At 45.5% G+C, this 14,574-nt stretch overlaps 1 protein-coding gene across 1 annotated transcript; it reads left to right on the top strand.

Annotated features, from left to right (window-relative positions):
* Positions 1-336: 336 nt before the first annotated feature.
* On the top strand, positions 337-12,222 carry tprg1 (tumor protein p63 regulated 1). The gene is made up of 6 exons (XM_056604132.1): positions 337-550; positions 848-1,259; positions 1,535-1,626; positions 2,597-2,773; positions 8,806-8,959; positions 10,943-12,222. Exons 2-6 carry the CDS (start codon positions 861-863, stop codon positions 11,135-11,137), a joined length of 1,017 nt encoding a protein of 338 aa, XP_056460107.1. The 5' UTR covers positions 337-550; positions 848-860; the 3' UTR covers positions 11,138-12,222.
* The last annotated feature ends 2,352 nt before the right edge of the window (positions 12,223-14,574 follow it).

The raw sequence follows: 14,574 nt of genomic DNA, 5'->3' as shown, positions 1-14,574 counted from the left end.
GGACCATATCAGTAGGTACTTTTGGGTAGCCTACTCTTCCAGGGGGGGGGGATAGTTTCTGTTAACAGAAAGATAACCGTTTACAGATCTAGACACAGCCAGCTAGTCAGACAAACTATACATTCAAGTAAAAACAATATAAAACCTGCAAATATAGATCTTGGGGATTCACTCAAAAATATTAGGGCTTCACTATAAAGTGGCTCAAGAAATAGCTGAGGAAATAAATGTTGGCCTACTATAGCAAATAAATCCAAGTGTAATGTAATGTTAGACATTGACCCAGAAACACATGAACTGTCACTGGGCGGAGGCAGTCGGCCACTCGATTGCGTTCAACATCCTGATACAGTCTGGTCATCCGGAATCACGTGAGCTGTGTGCAGAAAGTGATGAAAACAGGAGAAAACAGAGCCTTGGAGAAACGAAAGTGAGCAACAGGCCGTCCCCGCCCCGTCAACCGCTGTCAGGAACCCGGAAGAGAGCACCTGTTCTCTGCGTCTCGCTAGTGCGTTTAGTCTGCGGAAGATCAATAATACTGCTTAGAAAGGTAAGCCTCAGAGACAACATGACAATAAACGGGCTTTATTCGGGTCATAGCTGGGTTAGCTGTTCCAATGACGGAGGGTATTTTAACGTCTACCCTTCCGCGTTTCTTCAACAGTGATTTTACTTTTTGGTCAGAATGTAACATTTAGTGCAATAACCGTGGGAAGGGTGTTTTTAGGATTTTGATAAACCCACTTTACATTTTATTTTCTAAATGTTAGCAAAGCAGCATAAGAGACTGAGGTGAAAAGTATGTTAAACCCGCGAATTCCTCTCCCCACCCAAACCTGTGGCGCAGCCTAACGAGAGCCATGATGAACGTCGAGGATGAGGGGGTCTCCAACGTGGACCTGGGAGACGACAAGGAGGAATTGGTCTCCACCTTAGAACTGGGATCCAATGAGAAGGAAGGGGTCTCCAGCCTTCAACTGGGAGACGTCAAGGAGGAAGGAGTCTCCACCGTGGATCTGGGATCCAATAAGGAGGAAGGAGTCTCCAGCCTTCACCTGGGAGAGCCGATCTCGCCTGAATCCCCTTCGGTTGATGAAGGCTACCAGCCCGGCTCGCCCTCCATGGGGAGCCCGGAGGACGAGGAAGCTCCTCCCAACAGCACCCCCGCATCTGGCCCGCCGCTCCAGGCCCAGGCTGCTGGGAATCGCTGGGTGTCCGCTCTGGACCAGTTCAAGATGAAGAGGTTCTTTGTGTTGAGGGTGAGAACATCAATGTGTTGTTATGAAGAATAAAGTGTCGATATGAAATGAATAGTTAATATAACTAAGGCCTTAAAAACACATCATCCACTTTTATTTGATCTTACTTTTATCAAATTTAACTCTGTATTATTGTTTGACGAGTCAAAATCAGAGGGGCAGGAATCCCATTTTTTTTAATGAACTGCAGAGGTGTGTATTTGAGTGTCCGCTGGAGGAGGTTTTATTGTGAAAAGCCCTCTAATCGGTTCTGTTTCCTGTTCGCTGCGGCGCAGCCCGGCACCCTGACCCAGGCCATCGAGGACATCACGGCCCTGGTGGACAAAGAACAAGATGGCGCCGTCCAGGGCCTGTGGCTCATGGCAGAGTGAGTGTCAGACCGCGTCCTCCCACCAGTTCACCAAACGAAACCCTGGCTTCTACTTGTCCGGGGTCGATTAAGAAACCCCGTAGGTCGGGAGTTCGACCAGTCCAGCGCGCGGAGGCTGCGGTTGCCATGGGTTACCGGTCCCTCTCGTCCGGGGATGTAAAAGCAGGGCAACAGGACCAGGATGTCTGTACTGCAACGTTCTCCACTTAATTCATGAGGACCGGTGTAGGAGGTTCACATGTATGGGAGTCTTCATCTTCACGTCATTATGGTCACCAGACATCCCTGAGGGAGAGACCTGTGGCGATGCTAGTGGGCTCTGAGTCCCAGCTGGAGAGGTCAGTGATGGTGTCGAGGCCCGGGGAGTGTCATTGGCAGCTGCCTGTTCGTCAGACTAACCTGTTGCATGTCAACAAACTGGGAATCGGTACCCTACCGTTGTCGTGGGCCAAGCAGTTGGACAGCGAGGGAAATAGGGCTGTGTTTATTCAGAAGTTTTGGAATCAAGTCTGGGTTAAAAACGGTCTGAGGAAGGCAAACTTGATTAATATTTTACCTAAAAGTTAAAACTAGGTTTCAGTCTTTTGTTGTTTATGGTGCTGCTACTGAGTGTCCAGTAGTGCACTTCACTCTTTATACCGGCCAACAAACAGCCATCCCATTCAAACTTTGTTCCCCATTTCAAGAGTTAATCTATGCTCCCTGCATGACTGTCAATTATTACTTCAAATATCTTGTATAACTTGTAACCTATTTATATGCAAAAATAGTAGAGTTGGTTTGCTCCTGTGACGTTCTGGTCTTCTGGTCTTCTGGTCTTCTGGTTTTCTGGTTTTCTGATGTTCTGGTCTTCCGGTCTCAGGATGTAATTGTTCTCTGAGGTTCTGCTCCTGTGACGCTCAGGTCTTCTGGTCTTCTGATCTTCTGTTCTTGGTTGTGTGTGTGTGTGTGTGTGTTCTTTGCTCAGGGTAGACCACTGGAACAACGAACGGGAGCGTGTGGTGGTCCTGACAGACAGAACCCTTCTGGTCTGCAAGTACGACTTTGTGATGCTGAACTGTGAGAGGATCCACCGGATCCCTCTGAACTGCATAGACCGGATCTCCCACGGAGACTTCAGCTTCCCCAAGCACTCGCTCCTCACGTGAGTTCCCCAAGCACAGCTAACTATTATGTATTCAAATAATATTCTAACATATCAGTGTTGTACAATAATATTAATACTATGAATAATGTTATAGTTGTTGTAATGTTATGAATAATGTTCCTCAATGTCAAATTTAACGCCTTGAAAGGGGTTTGGTTTAATTTGCGCACGTTTTATTTTAATGCAACACTTGAATTGAATTATGTATTCAAAATATTGTGATCAAGTTGATTCACTTCGGATTCTTAGTCATAACACCTTTTCATCCTTTTGTTTACATTCTTGCATGCACATCCTGCTAATGACTAACATTTAGTTGAATGGCTCACGTAACTCTTAATCCATGTTAATGATTATCCATGGCACTCTCATGGCACTTAAACTCTGTAATGGTAACAGCAAGGAATCTGTCCATCTGTGCCACTGGAAACCGAGTTTGCGTGTCACCATTTGTGTGTGTGTGGGTGTGGGTGTGGGTGTGTAGGTGTAGGTACAGGAGCTCTATGTTTGCATAGCTAAGCTCTAATGTTCAGTCACTCCTTATAGTGCACCTGGCAGCAAACCATCTCCACCCAGAACACAGTAAACATTCAAACACAGGAAACCTTCATACACATAGGTATTGTGGAGGTATTGTGGAGGGAACACTATCTGTGGTGGGGACCGTTCCGTTCGGGTTGTTAAACACTTCCTGTTTTGGGTCTACCTGGAGAATAGAGGGCGTGTACCCCTTCTGTCAGCCCTTATTTACATGGTAGAGAGGAAGTAATAGATAATCTGCTGCCTTTTTCATACAGAGAAGCACTGTTGAAACCAGGACCCTGTTTTTCCTGTGTACGGGCAATATGGCACGCCAATGAAAGACAATAATTGATGTTTAAGGAAATTGTATAAAAAGGATGTAAAGAAAATGAAGGAGGAACTTCATAACAGGCTTCTCAACTGTAATTGGAACTAAATGAGTGATGTTGCCAAGGAAACACACAATGCAGAGCTGAAGCTTCTTCAGGACATGCTTGGAAGCTCTGTATGAGCAGAGATGTGTTTAACGTCTGACTGAGGCTTCCCAGACACCTATAGTGTAACGCTACGGTGTGTGGTGCATTTCATAGAAAACATTGCTCATTGTAAAGCTCATACACAAGGACAGTATGTTACTCAAAAAGTATCACTAAGTGGGCGTGGTGGGTTGTAACCATGGGGATAACACGCCCCCTTCTTCCTGAAACCTTCCACCCAAGACAAACACTATGAAACATCAGAGTGTTTGAATTCCATCTGAAACAGTGGGTTCACTGGCTCTTACAAAATATTTGAATTCCAGAAGCTACAGTAAAGCAGAAGATTCAACATCTAATTGACTGGCTGTTCAGGCATTTGGAACAGTAAAATTGGATAAAGTTGACACACTTTGCACAACAGATCTACATTTCCTGGCTCCCTCTGTTCAGCCAATGTTTCCACTCCTAATTTCACTGCCACGCAGATTCTTATGTAACAGAGAATAACAATACAGGTGGTGAATGATATCATGTGGTTAATAAACCGCTTTTGTAGTTGGAAGCAGTCTTCTCAAGCTAAAGTCGGATGTGGCAATGTTTACATATTCCTAGTGCAGCAGTCTCAGCTCAGCTTCCTGTTCCACCATTAGACATTGACCTCTGGTGGCGCAAAACAAGAATGACACTCTCCTCCTTAGCTTTTTATACCTTCTGAATTAGCTGTAGCTTTGCCTTTGTTTTCATGTATTTGGCGCTGGAGCTTCTCTAGCGCCAGTAATCTATGCATGGACGGCTGAGGGAACTTGTATTTGTGGGGGTGGTTGGACCACAAGTGTGTGTATGCCCATTGCCCAGACATGTAACTTATGAATCACAATTCTAGAGAAAGGAGAACTGAAAATGATTTGCACCGGAAACAAGTTTTTGTTTGATACAAAAACACCTTGCTGGATAAAACCTCAGGCACCGGAATACCGTGTTGGGGGGGAGTGGATTCATTACTTATTTGGTCAAAGGTGGAGTTTGCACTCACAACAAAACCGTCCATCTGTATTATAGCCTCTATTCCCTTAAGTTGCGTCTGTTATTCGCCTCAGGTGGTGGAGTGTGTTGTCATACCAACTGTTTTTCATTAACAGCCTCCTGGGGACAAGATGTTTCATCAGGTCTTTCAGCTGGAGATGACAATTATTGTTTAATTGTTATTGTATATTTTAATCTCTAAATTAAAATGTAATAAAGCTTAGAATTCCTGATATATTTGAATCTCTGTTCCTGATAGATAGATGGACTTTATTTGCGGAAAGGTGTTGGAGATTTAGAGGAGAGACTCCATAAGCAGTTCTTTGCTGAATGCTGTGTAAAACTGTCTATATGACGGATGGGGTTTGAAGTTAAAAAAAACCATTATGGAATATTATGTATTTTATATCTAATTGGTGATGTAGGAGATTTCTGTTTTGTTACCTTTGGCACTTACTAAGAATTTCTACTCATATTTTTTTTAATCTCAAACTTTGTTTGACTTCTTAGCTTTCACTATACAAGTCAAAGGCTAGCATTATCCACTACTAATGTCTGCTATTGTACGGATGTTATGGGTACCTACTTAGGGGGGTGTTCTTCATATTTTGAGGGATTAGGTTGAATGTGTTATCTAGGATCATCTTGTGAACCTTTTCGGACTGTTCAAATGCAGATAAACTTAAACATGCCTGGTATTCTAGATGAGCAGCAGTAGATGCAATACATGCATAAGACCAGCAGGTGGCGTTGTAACCCCAACGGTAGCTAGTCGGGGATAATTATCACTACTCAGTCTGACATAAAGGATAGAAGTTGGATAGATTTAATGTGTATTTTTAATGCATTACTTTAAGTTTGAATGGGAATCTATTCATCCTATCTGCCCATCTCTCTGAGGTTGTTTGTGTAACGTTGTCGTGGGAAATATTGGTTCACATAATGGACACAAAGAAAGATGTGGCTTTCAAAAGGTTTTACGGTTTGAGGATTTGTTTTTATTTGCTCCAGACATCAAAGTAAAATCGCAGGTTATAATTACTTCAATTCAAGTCTGTGACAAACAATCATTGGGCCATGAGCAACCATGCTAATTATGTTATCATTTGTACGAAAAGTCGCCTTGTTTACAAACGATGGCAACAGTTTATTTGACCGCAAGCTATTTCCATCAATCTCACACGTTATTTCAGAATAAATGTACACCACTCAAGTTTTACTTTACAAATCTTCCCTGCGACGTCGCCCATTGCGGTTACCATGGTAACCCTGTTGGACGTAAGCCGAGGGTGTTGAGTGGCACGCCGATTGCTGTGTTGACGGAATATGTGTGTGTGTGTGCGTGTGTGCTCGCGTGTGTGTTTGTGTGCGTGCGTCTCTTGTGTTGTGGTGCAACGTGAGGACTCGGTGTGTGGTTGTCCTGGAGACAATGTGGGCCACTCGCCATGACAACCCGAAGCCGTGCCCCCATATTTACCCAGCATGTTGACTTATGAGTGCCGGTCCCCTGAAAGCAGAACCCTCGGAGGAATGTTCTGGCGCTTGCCGTAAAGCTTTGCAAAACACACATCGCCATTCGGGAACGCATGTGTGCTTTTATTGTGAAAAGGAACACTGTCCGAGCTAATAGTTTGAGATTAACTCCGCTGGCCAGGTGAAGGCAGTTGTATTATGCTAGAGTTAAGCCCCTTTCTACTCTTTGTTTTTTTTTGGGAGGGGGGGAGAGGAGAGTTATTTCTCTACTAGTTTTAAGGTATGAGGTACTTCTTTTTCAGGTACTTAGGTAGGTTGTCTACAGGCGCTTTGAACACGTTAGTGTTGGATCGTTAAAAGACAAAATGGAGGTTCTACTTCGGTCACTTCACTTACTCCTGTTGCTGCTGAGGAGGTGAGAGAGAGGGAGGGAGAAGGGGAGAGAGAGAGACGGAGGGAGAGAGAGAGACGGGGAGAGAGAGAGTGAGGGAGAGAGAGAGACGGGGATAGAGAGAGAGAGAGAGGGAGAGAGAGAGAGAGAGAGAGAGAGAGAGGGGGAGAGAGAGAGAGAGAGAGAGCGCGAGCTAGTGAAAGTCCAAACCCCTCAGCACTAGCATTGACACACCACCTCCACCACCTCCTCCACCACCTCCGCCACCACGGAGGCTCCTGGGGCCCCTGGCGCCCTCGCCCGGCCCTGCCCTCGCTGCCTGTCCGGGCTGGTCCGCTCCCACTCCCGGCTTACCTGAGGAATTCTCTCCAGCTTTCCTTTTTTTTAATATCCCCATTTATACCGTGCTAGCGCTGCTCCCCGACAAAAGGAAATGCATACAAATCAATCTTCTCCTCCACCGCCACAACCTCCTCCAGCACCCCCGCCCCATATTGTGTACTCCTTTTGGGGGAACATAATCACTCTTTTGAGGCTGGGCTTTGGCTTTTGTGCCCACACGGAAGTCGTCTCCCCCCCCCGTCCCTCTCCCCTCTCTCCTCTCCCTTTCTCTCTCATATATCCCAGCCTCTCTCTTATCACCCAGCGTATGAAGTTCATCAGGAGCCTTATGTAAACAGGGCATGATGGGATAGTTGTTGTTATCGGACACCCCTCCAACCCCGACCAGCAAGGACACCAAGCCTCTCCTGCCCCCAGGGCATTCGGTTCTGCTGGGTAGGATGTGCTGTTGCTCAAGGTCTGGGGGGAGAGGAGGAGGAGGAGGAGGAGGAGGTGGAAGAGGAGGAGGAGGAGGAGGAGGAGGAGGAAGAGGAGGTGGAAGAGGAGGAGGAGGTTGAGGAGGAGGAGGTTGAGGAGGTGGAAGAGGAGGAGGAGGAGGAGGAAGAGGAGGAGGAGGAGGAGGAGGAGGTGGAAGAGGAGGAGGAGGCGGAGGAGGCGGAAGAGGAGGAGGAGGAGGAGGAGGAGGAGGTGGAAGAGGAGGAAGGTTGGAAAAGGATTGAGAAATCTCTCATTTTTATTGTGTGCATCACATGGGTTATCATTCCAGTCAGTTCTTGTGAATTCATGGAGCCAAACCAAACAAGCACTGTTATTTTAATTGTGTGGTTATTCTGCGGAGAAACAGGCAGGCAGTTGGACCGTAAACCAGTAGCAATCTGTCATGTAAGGGTGAAGCCCTCACCACTTCATACTGTAGGGAGCACGCCGACGTATTGCCAGGATGCCATCAAGGTGGTAACACGTTTCTCTTGTTATTCTAGATGAATAAGTTACACATTCAACACGATGTGTTACATTAGTTACGCTTTCTTTTCACGTTCAGTATTTGCTTTCAGATGTAGATCCATCACTTCTTGCTCTAATTGAGAGGTGACTAAATTAGATTCTACGAAGGGCGTAACCATATAAATCAATTCTTTAAGATTGAAAGGTAGACTTCTGTTTTGGCCCGAGGCACGACCTCTCAGGCACCCATTGGGTGGCGACCTTTAGTTTGAATTTGTTCCTGTGAAAACGGGTTTGTGGGGCCCTGTATTATCATTGTTATAAGGATCTTGCGACGCCCTGTATGATCTTAAGGTGTCATTGTAAAAAAGGTAAATGTTGGCTCAGCAACCCGAGCCAGCATTACTCCAACCTCCGGAGCTGATGGGTTCAGGGAGTGTGTTCTTCTGAGGTCTGCCTAGCCGTGGAAAGATATGGCCCCTGGGCATGCTCATTAAACCTATTTGCTCTGAAATGTAGAGAGGTAGGTGTGTGTGTGTGTGTGTGTGTGTGTGTGTGTGTGTGTGTGTGTGTGTGTGTGTGTGTGTGTGTGTGTGTGTGTGTGTGTGTGTGTGTGTGTGTGTGTGTGTGTGTGTGTGTGTGTGTGTCTGATTCTTTTTTTTGTTTTTTCATTCATTGTGACGGCTGAGGCATTTGGGAGAGCCCCAGGTGTTGTCGGGGTACAGTTGGCGCTTCTGGTCACAACGGCTATTTTATAAGCTAAAAATAGTCACATTATTCACGGTTCTACTCAAAGAAACGAACAATTCAGTGACTGAGACGGGTGTGGCTAACCCTGCGGCGGGTGTTCCCAGGAGAGAGGGCGACGGCGTGCGCGTGTTCTGGGACCGCCTGCGGGAGCCGTCCTTCGCCTCGCGGTGGAACCCCTTCACCGCCGACTACCCCTACATGACCTTCACCGACCACCCCGTGAGGGCCACCAACGACAAGTTCTCCACACTCTGCGACGTAAGTCCCGCACCCACGCTGACGCGTCCTCCCGGGCGCCAGGCGGCGGTCCGAAGGCCTCCGCTGGCCTCCGTCAGTTTAATGAGCTTCCCAGTGCTCCATTCTGGGAGGCGAGTATCCTCTCACCTGCTAATAGATGATGAGATCGTTTTTCTATCAATTGGTTGTGTTGACTGTGATGGACGCGCCCTGTTGAGCCCAGATTACGGCGTTTGGCACAGTGCTGATGGCAGCAGGACGAGGCTGTTTAGGAGGAACCCTGACATGATTTATGTCCAGCTATTTTTATTATTTGTATAACCCTTAAGGTCCTTTTCCATTGAATAACATTGTTTTGTTGCAATTTGATTCCCACGTCAATGACAAAAACAATGGAACTGAATGGGACTGTCCACATACGACCCAAGTTCTGTTTTCCAAAAGAAATCTCCAAAATAGTGATAGCCCACTTTAAATTATCAAACAGGGAATCAACCTCTAAATCAAATGTCTCCAAAAATGCACACAGAGACAGCCATTTATCATATTCCCCCTCATCTGCAAACTCTCCTTCGTACACTATTTTACACTTCGAATAAAGCTGAAACATTTTAGAACTGATCATGCTTCCTGGGTTGGTTCGGGTGCAATCTGTGCAGAACATTTAACAATAAGTTCCCATGTGCTGTAGGCTGATTCATAAGGAGGATACAGATTTGAAGCACTTTAATCTAATGATCATGAATTAAAGTTATTTTGTTCTGAAATTAGTTTAATTTATTTATTGAAGCATTTTCTAACTGAACAAGAGTCTTGAAATGTGTGTTGAATATTCAAAATACACATTCTCTCTGGACAGTTGTCAGTTTTAGCAAGCCTATCTTGGCCTGCTATGAAAAAAATGATTCACGATGGAAAGAAAGCACACAGGCAACACTTTTTTTCGATAAGCTTGAGGGTGTGTTCGAGCTTTGTATGAATTAAATAATATCACCCCGCTAATCATCATATCGTCTGCAAACGGTGGCGCCCCGTGTTTCACGCGCATGCGAGAAGCCCTTAAATCAGAGCGCTTGTGAAACCCCCTGCAATGTGACACAAATTCCTGGTGGGTCGGCGATGCGTAGCGTGTCCGATGGCCTAATGACAGAGTGGGTGTGCAGCCGAGCAGAACCACATGCCTGGGAATGTGACACAATCGGTGTCATGGACCTCCGGCCCCAGGACGAGAAGTGTGCCTTGCAAGGGCCCCCTCCCCTCGTTTAAACGCACGCAGGCACGCACACGGTCGTACTGTACGCTCACACCAAAAGCTGTAAAAGACGCAGAATAGCTCAAAACGCAAAGCGCCGTCAAAAATGTTTACAGCTGATATCGCTCTGGCGCGTGTGTTTACTGGGACCCACGCCGGCGAGAGACATCTGAATTCCGATTGGCTGGCGGTCATTTACAGCCGAAACGCTACTAGCTAATTTGCATAAAGTTGAGCTGTTTTCAACTCTCATTTACAGCATTACAGCTTTAAAGCTATCGCTCAAACGTTTTATCGCTCCTATCGCTTTATCGCTCATGTCTAATAGAAAGTGAATGGGCGTTTACCGCTCAAAACGCTTTACAGCTTTTGGTGTGCACGTACAATTAGTGCAGAAGAGTTAACCTACAGGAATTCCTCAGATCTGTCAGTCAGTCTGTCCAGTACCTGACTACCGGTCAGCCTTTCTGCCCGGCTGTCAGTCACTATGGTCTGCCTGGCTACCTGCCTGCTTTCACCCATATGGATTTCCACAAAAATGTACAATTTTGGGATGTTTTCATTGCAAAGTCTAAGTCTAATCATACCAACCGCAAACAGTACTAATACAGTAAAATGTCCTCAATGTATTAGTATCAACAAGTAGTACTGCTATAATGCCCTCAAAGTATCAGTATCAACACATAGTACAGATAACATGTCCTCAGAGTATCAGCATCAACATGTGGTACTTCCGCCTGGTCCCTGAACAGGTCCAGGACTTCCGTGTGCAGCTGAAGGCGGGGGCGGAGAAGGCCCTCTTGGAGAAGCCGGTTCCTGGCAAGGCCAACGGGGTCCTGCTCCTCAACCAGCCCCTCCTCATCGAGGCCTACGTGGGCCTCATGGCCATGGTCGGCAACCAGAACAAACTAGGCTACTGCCTTGCTCGTGGACACATTGGCTTATGAGCACCCCCGCAAAACGTCCCTTCCTGACGTACCTTCTGTTCGCTTTTCTTTCGCTTTTGTTTTCGTGCAGTTTGGTGTCGTAGTGGTCACTCGTCATCGACAGAAGTTTACTATCGCTTGGGTTTGTCGAGCCTCTCCTGTCTTTAGTGGCTGTGACAGAAATGTATTTATATAAAGAAGAAGAGCTAAGTGGCTTTGCCGTTATTTAGATTGATTCATAGAGCGTGCCGTTATGTACACTGCTTTGGAGTCAAGATTGAAATCACTACAGGCGATTTCACCTACAGGTGGGGTGGTGGGTTTGAAGTAAGAGTTATTGAGTCGGCGAGCTGATGGGAGGAGGCCGATGTTGAGAAACCACCCGCCATTTCTTTCATCTTGGGAGATGGTAAACCAACTCTCTTCATTCCGGCGTCATGTGTCATATCCTCTCTCTCCCTTTCAACCTCCTGTCGTCCTCCGCGTCCATGAAGGAACACAAATATACTGTTTAATAAATAAACTCCCACTGTTCGACTCCTCTTTGTGGTGTTCACATGTACTGTGTCCATATCAGTCACTTTGTTCATTTGTTTTGCATTGTTTAAATCGTTTTGAGGTCATTTCCAGTTGGTTCCTCACGTTGCAAAAAGGGAATGTAAACCCTTGTTATGTGAGGTTTTGTTATTTGTCTCTTCTGAAGGATGGCTATCTTTGTCCCTGTCAACCTACATCATTAAATTACTATTATTTCAGTAGATGTGTCTAAATTAGTGTATTAACAGTACACAGTGCATATCTAGCCCCAGCTACAAAGTCTTCCTTGGACTCCCCCTGCACTGTTGGCTGTAAATTTGCATGCAACATCTTTGCCTTAAACTTGGCTGCCAACCATAATAATAAACATGTCAGTCCTTTAACGTCATCATCCTGTTTAATTATTTGATTGGCAAACCCTTTGAATCAACGGTTAACCTCCTTTGCACTCCTCAGCTTCAGTTCGTTGATCTACCTGGCAGGACGGATGACTGGTGAGTGTTTGTCACCACAGTAGAAGTTGCACAAAGGGGCTTTAGAGAAACACTACTTTAATAGGAAACCTATTCACACCTGAGAGAATCAAATGAAAGAAGCGGACACGACACTTCTGCTTCCCAGCAATATGGGGGAGTTGGGTTGGTGGTGGTGGAGGAGGAGATGTTGGTGGGGGTGGTGGAGGAGATGTTGGTGGTGGTGGTGGAGGCGGAAGAGGAGATTGGGAGGAGGTTAAGCTCTGAGAACTTATCCAACCGTTTCAAGGTACGGCGTGTCCTCTGTGCTTGTCCATCAGCTGTCGTCGATGGGGCTCAGGATTGTGTAATTGTTGGGTTGTTGGACTCCAAGCTCAAAGTGTCTGGGTTCGATCCCCCAGTGTACAGTCTACAGAGACAGATGCCCCGAACCCCTACCTGCTCCCTAATGACCTTTATTCAAACTCAGTGGAAGTCACCTTTGATAAGAGTCTGCTCAGTAAGGGTTAAGGTGATTATGCACGTGGTTGCGTCTTTAATTTAAGGGCTGTGAGTTTCCTTGTAGCAACGCTCAGTATTCCTGCGGCTATTCCAGTTGGTAAGAACAGGATAAACTTGAAGTGAAATAAGAACAAAGTGTTACCTACATTTCTAGCTATTCAAATTTTGTTTAAATTGCTTCCGTGTTGGCGTGGGAGTGTGTTTGCGAACACGATGGGGGACTGTGATGTCTTAAAGTGGTCACTTACTGTAGGCTATGTATTATGTGCAACTGTTTTGTTTCATATATAATGTTTTTAATTTTTGTACGTCTCCTTATCATACTTTCAATCGTGTAACCAAATGGTTGATGATTATTAACATGGTAAAAAAAAAAAATGTTGTTAGAGTAAAGTAGTTGAAGGCTTTTTTTGGCAGGTATTGACACTCCTTCAAGGTGTTGGCACTACACGTGAGATAAACTAATATACTTTGTTTGTTGAAGGATTTCGGTGAAGCCAAACAGCAGATGTTTGATCATGTTTAACTATTGGGCTTTAAACTTCGGAACAAACATTGAAACAAATCTTAAGGTTTCAATGACCCTAAACTTATTGTTCCAATGGGGGTGATGAACAAAACAGCACTGTTCTAAATTATGAACCTTTCGGTACTTATTCATTCTTTATTAATTTATGTTTCCCCCTTACCAAAAAAGTGCAAGCGCTTGCCAACTTCTCCTTTCCCAGTGGGGTTGCAGTGACGGTGAGTAGGGCTCTACAAGACGGATGAAAACTACGGACAGGAAGACCGTCACCCGGAGGGCGTTCACCTTCGTTCCCGTGTGCAGAGGTGAGCCGTCACCCCGGGTAACGTCGGGTTATTCCGGGTACTTTCAGCTTTATGACGGGAAGTTGATCCCGCTAGCAATACAACCACTGCGGTGATCTGAGGGGAAGCAGTAGTACCGGTAAATAAAATGTCATAGCTTTGATGCTAACAGATTTCAGTTGGACAGTTGGAATAGGGCTCTCTTCTGTTGAAGGCAGAAATCAAACTTGTAACCTCACTATTTCTGCCTTGCGTTTGCTGAACTGCTGTTCAGCCGCTCGTTGTTTGTTAAAGTCCTGAACTTGAAATAATACACACTGTAAGGATCCGAGGGGAAGCAGTTGATGAAATGCTAGCGCGTGAACAGTGTTAAGGCTAGCAAGACTAGCTCCAGAAGTACACAACCCACGTCTCTAAAAGTTAATGTATTTCTCCCCGAAAATCTTATAAATTAGTTAAATGATTGGAAAAACAAATTTCTCCTACGGGGGATTAATAAAGTTGTATCTAATTATTTGTCAAACATTTTTAAATTGGCAAAGCCTTTTGCTAATTTCTCTTTTACTGTAGGCTATATGTTTTAACAACGCTTTTTTTTCTTTTAAACTCTGTAGCACCTTGAGATTTTATTTTCTTTGCTTTACAAATAAAAGGTATTATTATTATTATTATTAATAAATAACCGAAGTGTGTTGTTCAAATCTAGGTCCATGTCTAGGCCACCTTAAACGCTAGCATGATATGCGTGAATAATTATTGTTAATTTAGGATTATGTATATTTAATCATGAATTCATCATAAAATCGGGCAAAGGTATGAAGTTTTAAGAGCTTAAAATAGGGCGCTATGCGACCTTACCCATCCTGTCCGACGACATCTGGACGGCTCCCAAGCAGCCCACGTCAGCTCGGCCGGGGTGTGAGGCGACATTCCCCGGAGCCCCGAGGGGGAATTTGATTGGGAAAACAGAGAGGGCTTAAAAACAAAAATCCCCCTCGGTGGACGCTTGCGACCCCGGATGGCCCGGGCCGTAGCCCCGCCTGCCTGGCGTTCCGAGAGGGAGTAACATTAGACAAATTCCGCCAGTCTCTTGAAAAATCCACGGCTTGGCATGTCATCCTCTCGGCCCTCCGGAAT

Source organism: Gadus chalcogrammus, chromosome 12, assembly GCF_026213295.1.
Source record: "Gadus chalcogrammus isolate NIFS_2021 chromosome 12, NIFS_Gcha_1.0, whole genome shotgun sequence".
In the NCBI taxonomy this organism is placed as follows: domain Eukaryota; kingdom Metazoa; phylum Chordata; class Actinopteri; order Gadiformes; family Gadidae; genus Gadus; species Gadus chalcogrammus.
Note: the sequence above shows the minus strand (reverse complement) of the source record. Positions and strands in the feature narration are given on the sequence as shown.

What these genes read in the sequence shown, in the direction of transcription:
- tprg1 (XM_056604132.1), top strand. Translation starts at nt 861, where the DNA reads ATGATGAACGTCGAGGATGAGGGGGTCTCCAACGTGGACCTGGGAGAC. An exon ending in AGAGGTTCTTTGTGTTGAGG is followed by an intron (nt 1,260 to 1,534) that starts GTGAGAACATCA and finishes GCTGCGGCGCAG; the next exon opens with CCCGGCACCCTGACCCAGGC. An exon ending in CCCAAGCACTCGCTCCTCAC is followed by an intron (nt 2,774 to 8,805) that starts GTGAGTTCCCCA and finishes GGGTGTTCCCAG; the next exon opens with GAGAGAGGGCGACGGCGTGC.